Source organism: Musca vetustissima, unplaced genomic scaffold, assembly GCF_032173495.1.
Source record: "Musca vetustissima isolate MV318-11 ecotype Yass unplaced genomic scaffold, APGP_CSIRO_Mvet_v1 utg81041, whole genome shotgun sequence".
Taxonomy (NCBI): Eukaryota; Metazoa; Arthropoda; class Insecta; order Diptera; family Muscidae; genus Musca; species Musca vetustissima.
This window is the reverse complement of record NW_026874158.1, coordinates 53,343-71,349: the sequence shown is the minus strand read 5'-3', so window position 1 is coordinate 71,349 and position 18,007 is coordinate 53,343. Positions and strand designations below refer to the sequence as shown.

General features: G+C 33.6%; 1 protein-coding gene across 2 annotated transcripts; it reads right to left on the bottom strand.

The window, feature by feature from the left end:
- Window positions 1-5,344: 5,344 nt before the first annotated feature.
- On the bottom strand, window positions 5,345-17,326 carry LOC133331224 (plasma membrane calcium-transporting ATPase 1-like). 2 transcript variants are annotated; one of them, XM_061539627.1, is made up of 13 exons: window positions 17,138-17,326; window positions 16,885-17,079; window positions 16,528-16,814; window positions 16,246-16,456; window positions 12,344-12,753; window positions 10,838-11,080; window positions 10,528-10,769; window positions 10,021-10,465; window positions 9,870-9,957; window positions 6,379-6,692; window positions 6,112-6,310; window positions 5,624-5,835; window positions 5,345-5,553 (listed from the first exon to the last, which is right to left on the bottom strand). In XM_061539627.1, exons 1-13 carry the CDS (start codon window positions 17,292-17,294, stop codon window positions 5,386-5,388), a joined length of 3,171 nt encoding a protein of 1,056 aa, XP_061395611.1. In that variant the 5' UTR covers window positions 17,295-17,326; the 3' UTR covers window positions 5,345-5,385. The 2 variants fall into 2 exon arrangements, with proteins under 2 accessions (XP_061395611.1, XP_061395619.1); XM_061539635.1 differs by having other exon boundaries at window positions 12,344-12,681.
- Between the last annotated feature and the right edge of the window lie 681 nt (window positions 17,327-18,007).

Here is an 18,007-nt window from a genome sequence, read left to right as displayed (position 1 = left end):
ATTGTGAAAGGGAGGAATTTCGATTTTATTTCTAAAAGAAATCAAGATACAATGTGTTCATTAAATTGTAGATAAATTTGTAAATACTTGTAGATAAAAATAATGAAAAATTAAAGATTTAGTAAATAGTTGGACTACCTTTCATTTCATTATTTTGGGAATATACTTTAATATTTCACCTATCAAATCCGCATGGGAGAATAAAATAGTATTGCCTGAATTACTTTAGCTACAACTTGAGGTTAGCTATAGCTATGGTTATGGCTAATAAAATCACAACGGAGGCAAAAATCTTGAAAAAAAGATTTACAATTCGCAAAATGGAGACCAGACTATTCCGGTATATTTGTTCGAACGACCTTTTGGCCCCAAATTCAAGTCTTATCAGAAATGTCTGTCTAAAAAGCTAAAAGAAAATTAATCACATACAGCAGATTTATCTCGTGATCTGTTCATATTTATATATATATATATTTTTTTTTTGAAATTTATTGAGAACAAAAATTGATTAGTTCAAATAATTTTTCAGAAGTTTTTTTCACTCGAAAAATATAGTCCGCTTCTTTACCGCTTTATTTGAATTTTCTACAATTTTCAGGTTTAAAAAGTCTTCTAAAGTTCGCAAATGAACTTCAACGATTCACTGAACGGAGTAGAGGAAACTAATTCTATACCTGCAAAGATATGAGGCCTGGGAAACAGTATGAATGACATACATTTTACTCCTCCCACACGAACCATTCATTCAGAGAAATATTTATTTTTTAATAATAATGACCAGAAAGGAATTTTTCCTTTATCAATACCTTTGAAAGGAATGAAATTTTTGCATCGAAAAATAATCTCTCAAAAGTTCGGGGAGACCCAAGTTAGATAATTAATTTTTTGTTCTCAATAAATAAATACCAAGCATTTTTAGAAGGAAGTTCTTATGGACGCCCACCTTTTGTCGGATCAAACTCACACTCCAAAAGACGTTGATACCAACCGTACTGGTGTTTAGATATGAAGAATGAGTAATAGTGCAGACAAATGAGGCAGCACTTGGAGTGTTTGGGGAAAAAAGTCTCCGAAAGATCTACTAGCCGATATGAATGAACAAAGAGCTATACTACCTATACACGATCATCGACATAATCAGACATATCGAGCGACTACGGTGGCTAGGCCATGATGTGGGAATGTATGAGAATACCCCCTGATGGCTAGACCATGTTGTGGGAGTAAGGATGCCCCAAAAGCCATATAAAAGCAAGCTTATTGGTGGTTCCCGAAGAAGGTGAATTCCAAGAATTCGATAGAATGTTTAAGTGAATGATAACATATCGAAATATCGTCTTTCAAATTGAAAACCCAGGAAAGTTCGGCTTACGGTTTCTGTCTCGAGCCAGCTAATTAAGTAAGTACATATTTATGAAGAAGGTCCACAAGGGCATTTTAATAAACAAAAAAAAAATTTAATAAACAATCATTAAAGGAGTTTCTTTTATAAGCGGATAGCAAGAAGAATAAATATATTTTCGATCAGAATTCAACGCTGGCGAGAGTTCTGGTCTAAAAAAAATCTTCTGGGACGAATTCCTTAACTAAATATTTTCTACAAAAATTCTAGGAACTTGAGCGTATTTTTTCAAAGAGTTTTTCTAGACATTAACAAAAAATATTTCTTCAACCGGAATGCTGACTTTTTCCTCCCCCCGAGAAATCTGCGAAAACAAATTATAAATAAAAACCAGTAAGGAAAGTAGTAAAGTCGGACTGGGCCGACAATATGATACCCTTCACCACTTTGGGTATATTCTACATACATATGTATCCTAACAGACGTCGCATTTTCGAAGGAACATTGACATGAAATTGAACGAACTTAAATCGAAATCTAACACGACTTTCTAGAAACTTAGCACACGAGCTATGGTAGGGACAGATTTTTATTTCAAAGGCACGAAAATCCCCATGAACATGCACAACAACAACATATATAAAAGGGGTTCTAAGAAATACTTCAACCTACAAAACATTCAATTATAGTAACTTCCGTACAATGTACAAAATTGTTTTCCGGTCGGTCTTTAGTGCATAATTGACATTAAATCGGACGAAAGCATATATGGGAGATAAATCTTAATGCAAAATTTCCTGCAAATCGAAAGATATTTAGGGACTTTGGTGCACCATTTACATAAAATCGTACAAAACTATATATGGGAGCTATATCTAAATCTGGACTGATTTTCACGAAACTTGGCAAACATCATTCTGGACCTAATTCAGAACCCTGAGCCAAATTTCAGGCTAATCGAAAGATATATAGGGACTTTGGTGCCCCAATTTACCTTAAATCGGACGAAACTATATACGGGAGCTATATCTAAATCTGAACCGATTTTCTTCAATTTTAATAGGGTTCGTCCTCGTTTCCTTTTGCATGTTCCAAACATATGCACAAAGACATAATACCCTGTACCACAGTGTGGTGAAGGATATAAATATGCCAAGAACCAGACTAGTGCCAATTTAACGATCTAATCAATTTTTGTTCCCAATAAATTTTACAGAAACTATGTCGCTATGAACTAATCGAAAAGAAATAGAAGGACTATTGAAATGTTGAAAAATTTCACTTCGTATAAAATGTTTCTTAGTTTAAAAGTATACCCAATCAACTAATCAATTTTTGTTCTCAATAAATTATCCACAATATATATTACGATAACTTTGTCCATAGGTATCAAAAGGAGTTTTTATATGTTAAAACATTATCAGAATATGAGCTGTTTTTTTCCCTTTAAAAAAGCTACTCAATAAAAGGGGTTCTAATTTTTTTCTATTGCAAGCATGAACCGCTGCTTGTAAAAATTTTATTTATAGAAAAAAAAAATATTAATCGGAATCTGTTTTTTCTGAGACTTTTTCTATTGGGAAATAACACCTCATCATCATGAGAAATTTTTAAGAGTCTCAATTTTTGAAGACCCTTTCAGATTCTCTAGGCAAGTTTGAAAAACTTTTTACAAAAAAAAATCTAAGAATTTGTTTAAAAACTTCGAAACAAATCAATTTTTAATCTCAATAAATCATACAGAAATGTATCGCAGTAAATTAGTCCGAAAAATTCCAAAAAAAATTTTAAGTTTTCTAAACTAATCAACTTGTGTTCTCAATAAAATGTACGAAAACGTATCGCGATAAACTTGTCCAAAAAACAGAAGAGCTCTTTGAATGTTGTGCCCTCAAAGTGATCAGAAAATGGGAGTAAATTTCCTTACAAAAAAAAAAAAAAATGGAAAAAATGGTTTCGAGTTTTTTTTAATCGAAATAATTGGTCGACTACTTCCATGAATTTTTTCTATAGAAAAAAATAGGAAACTCTATTTGTGTAGTTTTTTCCATATGTAAACTAACTCTTTATATTCTAAGAATTTTATCATGGTCTTAACTTCGAAAGGTAATAAGTAATATAAATTATTTCCTACAGAAAATAATTAATCAGATGCTAAGAATGATATATCTGCAAAATATAAAAATGTTCCAGAATTACTATGCCTTGAAACTAATCATCAATTTTTGTTCTCAATAAATTTAAAAAATAATATGCAACGATAAATTAGGTCAATAGATGCAAAAACGGCCTTTAATTACGGAGGGATTTCACTGCGTATAAAAATGTTCAGTACTTTGAAGCATCTAAACTAATCTATTTTTGTTCTCAATAAATTATGCAATCATACATCACGATAAAAAAAGAATAAATAAGGAATCTTTAAAAATTGTGATCTTTAAAATGATAAGGAGCTATATTCCAAACCTCGAAAAATCAAGCTCGGATATAATCTACAGAAAAAAAGATGCATAGCTTCTGGGGTCTTTTTCTGTAGCAAAAAATCGAAATCTCTGTTTCTGAGGTTTTTATACCCTTCACCACACTGTGGTACAGGGTATTATGTCTTTGTGCATATGTTTGTAACAGGCAAAAATAATCGAGATAGACCCATGGTTCCTTTTGAGAATATACATAGAATCTCTTTCTAAGTCGATTTATGCATGTCCGCCCGTCTGTCTGTCCATGTTAAATTGTAAACAAAGTACAGGTCGCATTTATGATCCGAATTGGATGAAATTTGGCATAGGTCACTTATTCGGCCCAAGGACAAACCCTATTGAAATTGGGAAAAATCGGTTCAGATTTAGATATAGCTCCCATATATATATTTAACCGATTTAATGTAAACGGTCCCTATATATCTTTCGATTTGCACGAAATTTGGTACAGCCTAATCATTTAGGTCTAGAATGATGTCTGCCAAGTTTCGTAAAAATCGGTCCAGATTTAGATATAGCTCCCATATATAGTTTCGTCCGATTTCATGTAAATGGTGCACCAAAGTCCCTATATATCTTTCGATTTGCACGAAATTTGGTACAGCCTAATCACTTAGGTCTACAATGATGTCTGCCAAGTTTCGAGAAAATCGGTCCAGATTTAGATATAGCTAGAAGTACAGACATAGCCCAACGGATGACCTATTTATATTTGTTTGAAGTCGATTTACATACTTTACATACTTTCACATATAGATAAATATCACATATTTTATTTCATGCTAATAGTCCTGTTTAATATACCCATAGTGCTGAAGGGTATCATATAGTCGGCCCCGTCCGACTTTACTCTTTTCCTTACTGGTTTTTCTATAGCTTCTCATCTTCTGCGATTTTTTTCAAGGTTTTAACTTTTAAAGACACCTTTTTTAAAAAAGCCTTTTGAAACGGACGATCCTCAGAATATTTGTTTCTATAGCAAAAAATACATCTAAAATTTTTTTCTATAGAGTTTTTCTTTTTGGCAAATTAAGGTCCTCTCCTTAGGTTCTATACCTACCCCTCATACAGTTGAAAAATGAATCTTAATAAATAAAAAATAAATTCACTTTATTTGAACATTTAAACATTTGAACATTTGCTTTAATGAATAACATGATGAGAAAAAATTTTACTATTTTTCTGCTTTCTTTCTTCTTTCTTGGGGTTTTTTGTTTTAGCTTAATGTATAGAGTAGAGAGAAGAGAGTATGACTGGTTGGGTTTTGTTTTTTTTTGTTTTAGGTTAAATTTTAATAATATTTTTGTTTAGGTTATCTTCTGCTTCTTGGGTTCCATGCTTAAGTTTTTTTTCTTTAAATAGGTTATTTTTCTTTGTGATATTAATTTCAGGTCCAGAATTTGAAAATTTCTTCTTTGTTAGATTTTCTTTTGTGAATGCGGCGGAGGATGTTGGTTGCACCTTGTCGTCGTTCTTCATGGGGGGTCTGTGGGGTTTTCATTTCCTTCTTCTTAGTTATTTGGATTGTTGGTTTGTGCGTGAGTTTGAGGGGGTCGCAGATGTTCACGACGTCGATGATGATACCATCTTTTCGAATCTCTTGGTAGGCAGTGATGTGATGAGTTGTCCCCACACTAGGGTGCCCAGACCAAAGAATATACACCACAACCATTGATCGAGCGAGAGAGCTTTTGTGGAGAAGGCCATTTTGCCGTATTGGACAATTATGACCTGCGGGGAGAGATAGAGAGAGAGAGATGGGGGTCAGAAGTGTTTTTTTTTGTATGTCGAATTTATTTACCTGTGATACAACAGTGGCGATCCAAATGCTGTAGAATATGGGATTTGTAAAGAATCCCTCCAGGACATTACGCTGTCCATGGATTTTGCGTGCATTGATTTCATTGAACAATGTCATCATGACAAAAGTGTTGAAAATAATTGTGAAATGTTGAGTGGGACCGGCTGATAAGGGTTGGCCGCGGCCCGATTCAATATCCAAAATCCAATCACCTGTAGGAAAAGAAGAAGAAAAAATGAATATCTCACAATAAAATAAGTTAAAGTTATCCTCAGCTTCTAAGGACTCAATTTCCAGATTTTTTTCCGGTTCCGGATTTTTTTTTATAGAAAAGAAAACCCCGAAGTCTAAAGTCTTGAGATTATTTTCCATAAAAAACAAAAAAATCGATACCCTAGAATCCGAAGATTCTAGGGTATCGATTTTTTTCTTTCTTAAAGAATAGTAGTTTGGAATGTTAAGGTCCAGAAAAATAAGGTTTTACTTACCCACAAACAATAGACCGAAAATAATCACCAATTGATAGAACGCCTGACCCAAAATATTCTTTAACATGGTGGCAGAAATCAGCGGTTTCGTACGGCCATAGGGTTTACGCAGCAACAAGTCGGGTGTGGGCATTTCCGTGGCCAAGGCCAAAGAGGCCAGGGTATCCATAATCAAGTTGACCCACAACATTTGAACAGCCTTAAAGGAACCAAGGAATACAATAATTAATAAAAAATGAAAAAGAAAGTGTCAGAAATTTCCCCTACTTTCAATGGCGAATCTTGCACAGCACAGGCACCAATGAACGCCACAATAACAGCCACCACATTTACGGTCAATTGGAATTGCAAAAATTTCGATATCGAATCGTAAACGTTACGACCCCACATAACAGCCTTAACAATACTGCTAAAGTTATCATCGGTTAAAATGATATCGGAAGCCTCTTTAGCAACATCGGTACCAGCAATACCCATGGCAAAACCAACATCAGCCTTTTTCAAAGCAGGACCATCATTTGTACCGTCACCAGTGACGGCTACAACTTCACGATTGTCACTTACAGTACTGTCAATAATACCTGGAAATAGAGAGAAGAAGGAGAAAGAAAATTTAGAAAAAATTTGAAATGAAATAAAAATCGAAAAAAATAACCACTGCGGTCCCTAATTTTCCAATAATAAAAAAAATCCTCTGAACCGATTAGTAAGCTAATTAATTTTTGTTCTCAATAAATTTGATATAGACGACGTGAAGACAGGATTTCTCCTACGAAAAAAGCCATCAGAATCATAGTATCGATTTTTTCAAAGAGGACCGATTTTTTCTCTTGGAAAAAATATCTGGGGCAAATCTGGGTTGTTCCCAAACAACCCCCCTCTAGCGGAGTATCGATTTTATTAAACAGACTGATACTGAGAAGCGTTTTTTTCCGAAAAAAGATCCCGGAAGTTGGGAAATTTTCACCAAAATATCCTGTTTGGAAAATCCTCAGCCACCGATGTTTTTCTAGAAAGAAATAGCTTAAGAATGCAAACCAATTTTTGTTCTCAATAAATCTGTTAAAGACGACGTCAAGACATTCCTTATAGGCGAGCTGAAGGGAGAATTTATATACATCGAGGAAGATTTTTTCACTATATAATATAAATTTTATAAACTAAAGAAAGATAGGATCGATTTTTTCCCATGAGGATCGGGGTTTGTCTTATGAAATAAATCTTAGATGTTAAAGTCCTATTAATACCAAACAAAACCCTTCTAGCGGAGCATTGATTTTTTAACAGACTGATATTGAGAAGCGATTTTTTTCCGAAAAAAACCTCGAAAGTTAGGAAAATCTGAAAAAAAAAATTTTCTATAGTAAAATCCTCAGCAATCGACGTTTCAAGCAAATCAATGTTTGTTCTCAATAAATCAGTCAAAAGCGGACGTCAAGACATTTTTTATAGACAAGCTGAAGGGAGATTTTATATACAACGAAGACTAATCAACTTTTGTTCTCAATAAACTTGTTCAAAATGACGTCCTTACAGACAAACTGAAGGGAGAGTTTATATAACGAGGACTATTTTTCCTATAGAAAAATATTTAATAAATAAAATTTAATAAAAATCTCAAATGCTAAAGTCTGATTGTTTCAGGCGAATATCGATTTTATTTTTTGAACAGACATTCCCTGAGGATCGATTTACAGATCGATCCCCGAGAGCTGAGTAAACCTTTAGATAATAGCAGTCAAATTTAGCTCAGAATCAAGTTTTTTGAAAGAGACAGTCCCAGAATCCGGTAAAGAAGCTATTCGATTTTTTCTCAATAAACCTGATATAGATGACATCTCTGAATGAAGATTTTGCAAACGGCGAGGAATATAAACTAAGGAAAAATATTCTCTTACGAAAAAATAAACTTCCGAATCATATGACCATTTTTTCCCAAAGAGAACTGGGTTTGTCTCCTGGAAAAAATCTGAGAAGCTAAAGTCCGATTGTCGAACACTGAGGACTTTTTTTCACAGGAAAATAACCGGAAACGGAAAAATCCCTAGAAATTGATAGTCAAATTTTCCTATGGGAAAATTTTAAGCAGCTGAGGATCAGTAGCCAACGTTGTCGGATGTTATCATCAGTCCCTATTGATGATCTGAATAAAGATATTATATACGATGCAGACGATTTTCCAAGGATAGATATTAATTATCCTATTGAAAACCTCTTCAGAGCAATAGGATATTTTTCCAAAGAGGATCAAATTTTTCTTATAGAAGAAAGTCAGAAACTCAAGACTGATTATTTCCAATCGAAACCCTCATAACAGCGAAGTATCGACTTTTTATAGACGCTAATGATCGATTTTTTTCATAGAAATAAAAACTCAGGAAGCCGAGGGAAATTTCAAAGAAACTGATAGTCACATGTTCTTATGGATACAAATTCAGAGGAACAACATTTTCCGTAGCAACCGACAATAGGCCCCAGATATCGGTTAGAATGCTAATCAACTTTTGTTCTCAATAATCTGATATAGACAACTTTATAAGAAAGAGAAGAGAGTGGAAATGTAAAAAATATCCTTAGAAGAGGGATGATATTTTTTTGCATTTTCTACGAAGCCGAGGATCAATTCTTGTCATAGAAAATAACCTGAGCAACTAAGTTATTTTAGATACGCAAATGAATTTTTGTTCTCAATAAATCTAATCATAGATGGTCTTATGGACTTGTTGAAATGAATCCCTATAAACCTGCTAAAGTGAATTTTAATATATCAGCTGTGGTTGCTCTTTAGAGACTTATATTCTGATCGGTTGAAGCAGATAATTGATAAGAACAAAAATCCACAGCAACTATGAAAAATTCTTCAGTATGAGTAGAAGTGGTTGGGAATAGAAGAAAAATATACCTTGAAGGGGGAAGGTGATGGCCTTATACACATGTTAAAGTAGGCTCTTATAGACCAGCTGAAGTAGATTTTAATATACCATTTGTTGTGGATCATTAGAGACCAGAAAAATATCAATGCAGATGTGATCTTTAGATAAGCAAATTAAGTTTTGTTCTCAATAAATTTGATCTGATAGAACAGCTGAAGTTGTTTTTAAGGGGTTCTTTAAAGCATAGGGTCTGCTATAAAATATTTCCAAAGGTTGGGATGCATATAATAAGAAAATCTATTTTTGTTCTCAATAAATCATATCTCATAGAACAGTTGAAGGTGTTTTTAAGCCAGCTGAAGAATTTCTTTATGCACCAAATAATGGTGGTATTTATAGATCTACTGCTGATGGTCTTTACAGACCTATTTCTAGAGCGGATTTAAGAAAAAAACTCTAGAGAAACCCAAAAATCTAGGTTTTTTTGAAGTTGGTCTACTACAGCAGATTTAACAAAAAAATCTAGAGAAAACCGATTTTTCTATAGAAAAAATTGTAGAGACCTCAAATCTCTCTATTTTTGCAAAGAAAAAAAATTCTAGATACATAGGTGTCGTTATTCTATAAAAAAATCTATAAATTTTAGGACTCTTCGTTTTTTCATAAGAAAAATTTAGAATTTCCAGGTTTCTTGATTTATCCATAGAAAAAATTGTAGAGACCCAGGTCTTGGTTTTTCAATTGAAAAAATCTATAGACCCCATTCCTTTAATTTTTCTATAGACAAATATTTTTGAGATATCAGATCTCGTGCTGCCCTACAGACTTAAAGAGACGCCCGCATTAGGCTACAAATCAATTTCAATTTCTCAATAAATCGCATACCTTTTACCAAATTATATTTATCCGTTGGGGAAGAACGAGCCAGGACACGTAATTTCGGCCACACCTTGTCAATTAAATGTTGTTGGATCTGCAAGAAAAAATAACACTTTAGTCTCCAAGTTTTTAATGATATATGAAAAATAATCCTTACATTGCCATTATTATCACGAATACGACGATTAAATTCTTTACCCTCCAATATCAAGAAATCATCGCCCGGTTTCAAAATACCACATTTCGTGGCAATGGAGCGAGCCGTATTAATATTATCACCGGTAACCATGCGCACGGTAATACCGGCACGTTGACATTTGCGGATAGCCTCTGGTACCTCTGGACGGACAGGATCTTCAATACCCACCACACAGAGGCAGGTCAAATTGGACATAATACCAGCTTCATCATCCCAATTGGGTTCACGATCAATTGATACTTCGTTCATGGCAGCTTTACCGGGGACGAAATCACGATAGGCAATGCAAATTGTGCGCAGACCATCACAGGCCATGGGTTCGATTACCTCGCGGATCAAACGTTCTTGCATGTCGGGAGTGAAACGTTCCAAGACACCATTGTGACCGAAAATGTAGGTACATCTGGAGATAGAAAATTGATTAGAATTCGCAGAACAAATTTTGTGTATCTTTTGGAGACTTACTTAGTGAGCATAATTTCGGAAGCACCTTTACTAAATAGACGATAACCACCATTGCTTCTAGGAATCACAGTACCCATGCTCTTGCGCACCGAATTGAAGGTATAGACCCGAGTGAATTTATCTTCAGTGATTTCATCACGTATGGACTGATATTTAACACCCAGACCCTGGACAAAGCCCAATAGGGCACATTCGGTTTTGTTGCCCACCTGGGTGGGTAAATCTTCGGGTGTGGGACCGGGCTAAAAGAAAGAACAAAAAAAAAATATTTTTAAATTAAGGAATGAAAATCTCTGGGGTGTGGACTCACCATAATATTGGACGTATAGGCGGAATTAACCGAAATACCCTGGGTTATCAAATTGGCCACATTCTGTGGTATGTCGTTGTATTTCGGCAGGACTTTGCATAACTTTTCGCAAATATACGATTGAACAACGGTCATGCGATTTGTTGTCAGGGTACCAGTCTTATCGGAACAAATGGCAGTGGCATTACCCATGGTCTCGCAGGCATCCAAGTGACGGACCAAATTGTTGTCTTTCATCATTTTCTGGAAGAGAGAGGGGAAAATAAGGGTTATATTTTTTTGGAAACTAGGGGTATTGAGAATTTTTCAAAAGGGAAAAAAATGAATGGGATCCTACGGGTTTTTTCTATAGAAAAAACCATGTCCTGAGGTCTTGCGATTTTTTTTTATAGAAAAAAAAATTGAAAAAATTCCTATAGAACAACTTCTAGAGACCTCATTTCTCTGCAGACTTCTGGAGACATGCGGATGTTTAGGCTAATCAATTTTTGTTCTCAAAAAAATGTATCATTAATGACCTGATTTTTTATATAAAAAAATTCCGACATGACCTGTCTATAAAAAATCAGACCTGGGGTTATGAGATTTGTTTTCTATAGAAAAAAAGAAGACCTAGGGTCTTGAAATTTTTTTCGATAGCAAAAAATAGAAGACCTGGATTATTGACAATTTATTTCTATAGAAAAAAATCGGACGTGGGGTCTTGAGAATTTTTTCTATGGAAAAAATCAGATTAAATTTTTCAATAGAAAAAATCCGACGTGGGGTTTTGAGAATTTTTTTCTATAGAAAAAAAATTTAGACCTGGGGTCTTTAGAATTTTTTTCTATAGAAAAAAATCGAAGACTTGTGGTCTTGAGATTTTTTTCTATAGAAAAAAAATCGGATCTGGTGTCTATAAAAAATCAAAGACCTCTGGAAACACCCGGATCAATAATCAATTTTTGTTCTCAATAAATTTTTATGTATAAAAATCGGACCTAGGGTCTGGAGAATTTTTTTTCTATTGAAAAATTATAGAAAAATCAATAAATGTTTATGTATGAAAATCTGACCTAGGGTCTGAAGAATTTTTTTCTATAGACAAAAATCGGACCAAGGGTCTTGAGAATTTTTATCTATAGAAGGAAAATTGAACCTTGGGTCCGGAGAATCTCGAGATTTTTTTCCATAGAAAAGAAATCGGAAGACATGGGGCCTTGAGAAAAAAATCGGAAAAATCCTGAGAATTTTTTTCTATATAAAAAAGCAGACCTGGGGTCTTGAGAATTTTTTTTTTATAGAAAAAATCGGGACTGACTTCCTGAGAATTTTTTCTGTAGAAAATAATCGAAGATCTGGTGTTTTGAGAGTTTTTATATAGAAAAAAATCGGACCAGGGGTCTTGAGAATTTTTTTCTTTGGAAAAATCGGACCTGTTGTCTTGAGAATTTTTTCTATGAAAAAAATCGATCTGGGCTCTTGAGATTTCTTTGAAGACCTTGTATATGCTTTTCCTTCACTTACCTTAACCGAATAGGCCAACGACAGGGTAACAGCCAATGGCAAACCCTCCGGTACAGCCACCACCAAAACGGTCACACCAATAATCAGATGCTTGACAAAATGATTGGCATAGGTGTTCTTCCACTGCTTCTCCTCGATGACAAAGGTCTTGACACAAAACTGAATGACCAAAATGATGACCGTCAGGACGGCAATTGTGGAACCAGCATAACCAATTTGTATGGCCAACTTTGTCAATTTCGATTGTAGAACAGATTTTTCCTTCTTACCCTCGGACTCGGGTGCAGAACCGGTGGTACTCTGGACATGATTACCTTCTGTTTCAGACTTGAGACCATCTGAAATGTGAGGAATACTTTTGTTGGCTGGTGGAACTTGTTTCTCCACATCATCTTCTACTTCTTCAACAACTAAAAAAATTTCGTTTTGCGATGTTCAGGGTTGCAGGGGTGGTGTAGCAGGTGGAATTTTTCAGGGGGAGGTCGCGAGAGGGGTAATTCATAAAATCAAGTGAAATTAAATAAAAATAATAAAGAAATCAAATAAATAAAAATCATAAAAAAATTAAATGCTTAAAATCTGAACATGAAGGACCCGGGAACCCATTAGGGTCCCCTATGGTTTAGAACTAGGGTTAGTTACTTCTTGAGGTTAGGGGAAAATTTCTATTTTTTGATTGGAAAAATTGGAAAATTTTACAAATGGTGTTTTTTTTAGAACAAGCGTGGTAGACAATTTTTTTCCGATTTTCAGGATCACTACTGACCCGTAATACCTAAGGTATTAGGGGTACACCTAATCATAATGTGATAGTTACTACAAGGTTCATTGACTCACAACCAGGCCTTCGAGAAGGACTTCAATTTTTTTGCAAAGACCAAAGTTTGCGGCATTCCTTTGTTGTTGTAGTTGGGAGGCGAATAAGAAATTAATTTCAAAATTTTATAAATAAATTCCGCAAAAAAATGGATTTATATAAAAAAAATTGGAAGGGGGAAATTTTTAATAAAAATGGTCCTATTTTTTCTTCAAAATTTCGATTTTTATACAATTCAGCTAAGCTGAATTGGGTCAAAATGCGATTACACCTCTCCAAAATCCTAAAAAAATTAAAAATTTACCAATTCAGCTTAGCTGAATTGCAAAATAATGTAATTCAGCTAAGCTGAATTTGCTGTATTTTAACAAAAACCCTATATTACTATGATATAAGACAAAAATTCCCCGAAAAACAGTTGCTGAATACAATTCAGCTAAGCTGAATATCACAAAAATTAATTTTTCAGACTTAACATAGTCAAATTCCAAGATTTTTCTGAAATTCACCTTTGCTGAATTAGTCCCGAGACTGAGTTTTCCCAAACAATCCTCAAGTAATTAAAATTTTCCTACAATTTGCTAAATTTTGCTTTGCTATTCAGCTAAGATAATTTGGTTTCATTTTAACAAATACTTTATTTAAATATGATATAAAGTATTAAAGTGGCAAAAATTAGCTGCTAAATACAATTCAGCTGCAAAATTTCGTCGAACTTTACAATTCAGCAAAGCTGAATACCTTTGTTAAAACGAAAAATACTCTTCTATATCGATTTTAAGACAATTCGAAACACTATCTCAAAATTCAGCTCAGTTGAATTTCAAAATATCGCAGAAATTTACTATTCGGGAAAGCTGAATAGCATGATAATTAAATTTTAATTGGATTTTTTAACAATTCCTAACATTATCTCACAATTCAGCTCAGCTGAATTTCATGATAGCCTAGAAATTCATAATTCAGCTAAGCTGAATACCTTCGTTATAACGAAAAATAACTTCTATATCGATTTTAAGACAAATCGAAACACCATCTCAAAATTCAGCACAGCTGAATTACAAAATATCATTATCAATAAAAATTCAGCGAAGCTGAATAGCTTCGTTTATGTGGAAATCAACTTCTATATTGACTTTTGACCATTTCCTTAAATTTTCTTACAATTCAGCTCAGCTGAATTACAAAATATCTCCGAAATTTACAATTCAGCAAGGAAGAATTGTTTTGTTATTACGAAAAATCAACTTCTATATCGATTTTAAGACAATTTAAAACACTATGCTTAAATTCAGCACAGTTGAATTAAAAATATCATTGAAATTTAAAATTCAGCAAAGCTGAATAGCTTGTTTTTGTGAAAAATTAACTTCTAATTTAATTTTTGGCCATTTTCAAATATTATCTGACAAATCAGATCAGCTGAATTACGAAATATCATCGATATCTACAATTCAGCAAAGCTTAACACCTTTGTTATAACAAAAAAATCAACTTCTATATCAATTTTAAGACAACTCTAAATGTTTTCTCAAAATTCCGCTCAGCTGAATTACAAAATATCGCTGAAATTTACAATTCAGCCGAGTTGAATAGCTTGCTTTTTGGGAAAAATCAACTTTAATTTTTTAACATTTTATTTTATAATTCATTTATATCATCGAAATTTACAATTCAGCAAAGCTGAATAGCATTTGCTTTGTGAGAAAATAATTTCTATGTTGATTATAATACAATTCAGCTTTGCTAAATTACATTTTTTTTTTTGAAATATACAATTCAGCAAAGCTGAATTGTTGATTTTTTTGTGAAAATCAACTTCTAGTTTGATTTTTGATCAGATCCCTACCATATCTCACAATTCAGCTCAGCTGAATTACAAAATTCCGCCGAAATTTACAATTCAGCTCAGCTGAATTACAAACTATCGTCGAAATTTACAATTCAGCAAAACTGAATAGCTTTATTTTTGTCAGAAAATAATTCCTATGTGAATTTTAATGCAATTCATCTGTGCTGAATTGCATTTTCTTCCGATATTTACAATTCGGCGAAGCTGAATACCTTAGTTTTTTTTGAAAATAAACTTCTAGTTTGATTTTGGAGCGGGTCCTGATTAATTATTTCACAATTCAGCTCAGCTGAATTGCAAAATTTCCACGAAATTTATTATTCAGCAACGCTGAATAGCTTTATTTTTTTCAGAAAACTATTCCTATGTGAATTTTAATACAATTCAGTTTTGCTGAATTACATTTTCCTCCTGAAATTTACAATTCAGCAAAGCTGAATAGCTTGGTTCATGTGAAAATAAACTTCTAGTTTAATATTTTAACGTTTCCGAATATTATTTTACAATTAAGCTCAGCTGAATTACAAAATATCTTCGAAATTTACAATTCAGCAAAGCTGAATAGCATTATTTTTGTCCAAAAATAACTCCTATGTCGTTTTTTATACAATTCAGCTTAGCTGAATTGCGAAAATTTCAATTCAACAAAGCTGAATAACTTAGTTTATGTGCAAATCAACTTTTAGAGTAATTTTTGACCATTTTCCAACTTTATCTCACAATTCAGCTCAGCTGAATTATGATATATCCTCAAAATTTACAATTCAGCAAAGCTGAATAGGTTTCTTTTTACTAGAAAATGTCTCCCAATCGTTTATAATTATATTCAACGTGGCTGAATTACAAAATATCGCCTATGTCTGCAATTCAGCAAAGGTGAACGTTTTGAAAATCTTCAAATCCTTAGATTTTTAGCTTAGCTGAATTGTAATTTTTGACCACACTTAATTGTGGTCCCTTTCAAACACACAGAGTTAGCTACAAAATTTTAAACAAAATTTACCTATAATCGCTTAAATAATTAAAAATAAATTATTTTTTTTAGGTTAGTCACTTTTTGCTCTCAGTGTAAAATTTAAAAAAAAAATTGTTGTTGTTTAAACAAAAATTAAAAAAAAACAAATATGAGAATAAAAGTTTCAGAAAAAAAGAGATTAGTCAGTTAAAGAGAACAGTTAAAAAGCTTATAAAGCTTCGAGAGAGAAAGAGAATATCCATCACATTCTCTCTTACCTTTTTTCAATTTCTTCTTTTTGCCTTGAGACTCTTCATCGGTGGCGCCCAACAGTGTCAAAATAATACCCGACTGGGAATTGACACCGACAGCGGTGACAACCATTTTGCCGCTACCCTCCATGACATGGGTGCCGGATAATACCATGGGATCGAATTCAACGCCTTTCTTGACGTGATCGGATTCGCCGGTCAACGACGATTCATCCACCTGGTGATGAAAAAAGAGAGAGAGATTTTATTATTTATCTTCATTAAGGAAAGAGAGGGAGAATTCTCTACCTTCAGGTCATTACTCTGTATGAGAATACCATCGGCCGGCAACAGATCACCATATTTCACTTGGGCAATATCACCAACCACAATATCTGTCACCGAGATCTGACACACCTCACCGCCACGAATGACGGAGAATTTGTGTTCACCCTCTATGCGATTTTGTAGGCCACGAAATTGTCGTTCTTTGGAGTAGTCATTGAAGGCTGTCACGAGGACGACCACAACGACGGATATTAAAATGGCCAGGCCTTCAATCCAGCCATAATGGTCATCTTCTTCTTCCAAAACAGCTGTAAGAGAGAAAAAGATAAAATTTTTAGTAACGAACCACTTCGTGAGAAGGCGATGGGTCCAACTTACGAGCATCATCATCGGCGGGCTTATAAAACGATAGAATCAAGGAGACTATCGCAGCTACTTCTAAAATAATAAGGGTCACATCTTGCAATGCTTCCCAGACTAGAGTTAAAAATGTTTTCGGAGGTTTCGGTGGTATACTATTCGAGCCAAAATTTTCTCGTCTATGTTCGATGTCGGATTTCGATCCACTTAAACCTGGAATAGAGAGCAAAATATTAGTTTTTCAGCTCTGCGAAAAAAAATTCCTGCTCACCATCTGTGGGGGAAGTGTATAATTTTTTACAGATTTCGTTGACACCGCCCAACTGATCTACCATGTGTACACCTTCGCGACCCCGATGTTCCATGAGGTCGCGCAATTGCCTGAGTGATATCCCATATTGTGCGGGTCGTCCATCAATGGTGGCCATTTGTTATAAACTGCAAAGAAAAATTAAAGAAAAAAAAATATTAGTAAAATATTTTCCCGAAAATCAGGTTTTAAATATAATTCAGCAAAGCTGAATAGCATAAATATTAATTTTTAAGGATTAAAATAGTACATTTTTATGACTTTTTCGATATTTAGCTCAGCTGATTTAGCCAAAAAAGCGATTTTTTCCCAAATAACTTCAGAAAAATCAAATTTTCTTAATTTTAGTCCAATTCAGCTTTGCTGAATTGCAAAAATAATGTATTAAATGCAATTCAGCAAAGCTGAATAGAATAAATATTAATTTTTAAGGCATAGACTAGTAAATTTCCACAACATTTTTGATATTCAGCTAAGCTGAATTGGTCAAGAAAGTGAATTTTTAACAAATAACTAAAAAAAATTTATTTTTTCCTCATTATAGGCCAATTCAGCTTTGCAGAATTGTCGAAATAATGTATTAAATGCAATTCAGCAAAGCTGAATACCATAATTACTTATTTTTCAAGCATAAACTAGTAAATTTCCACAACATTTTTGATATTCAGCTCAGCTGAATTAGTCAAGAGAGTAAATTTTTCCCAAATAACTTAAAAAATTTGAATTTTCCTTCATTTGAGGCCAATTCAGCTTTGCTGAATTATCAAAATCATGTATTAAATGGAATTCAGCTAAGCTGAATAGAATAAATATTAATTTTCCAGGCATAAA

Excerpts from the sequence above, each read along its gene's own strand:
- LOC133331224 (XM_061539627.1), bottom strand. The coding sequence starts at position 17,294 with ATGGCCACCATTGATGGACGACCCGCACAATATGGGATATCACTCAGG. Across the intron at positions 10,770-10,837 it reads CCTATACGTCCAATATTATG|CCCGGTCCCACACCCGAAGA; the intron begins GTGAGTCCACAC and ends TCTTTCTTTTAG. Across the intron at positions 9,958-10,020 it reads TTCGTGATAATAATGGCAAT|ATCCAACAACATTTAATTGA; the intron begins GTAAGGATTATT and ends TTTTTCTTGCAG.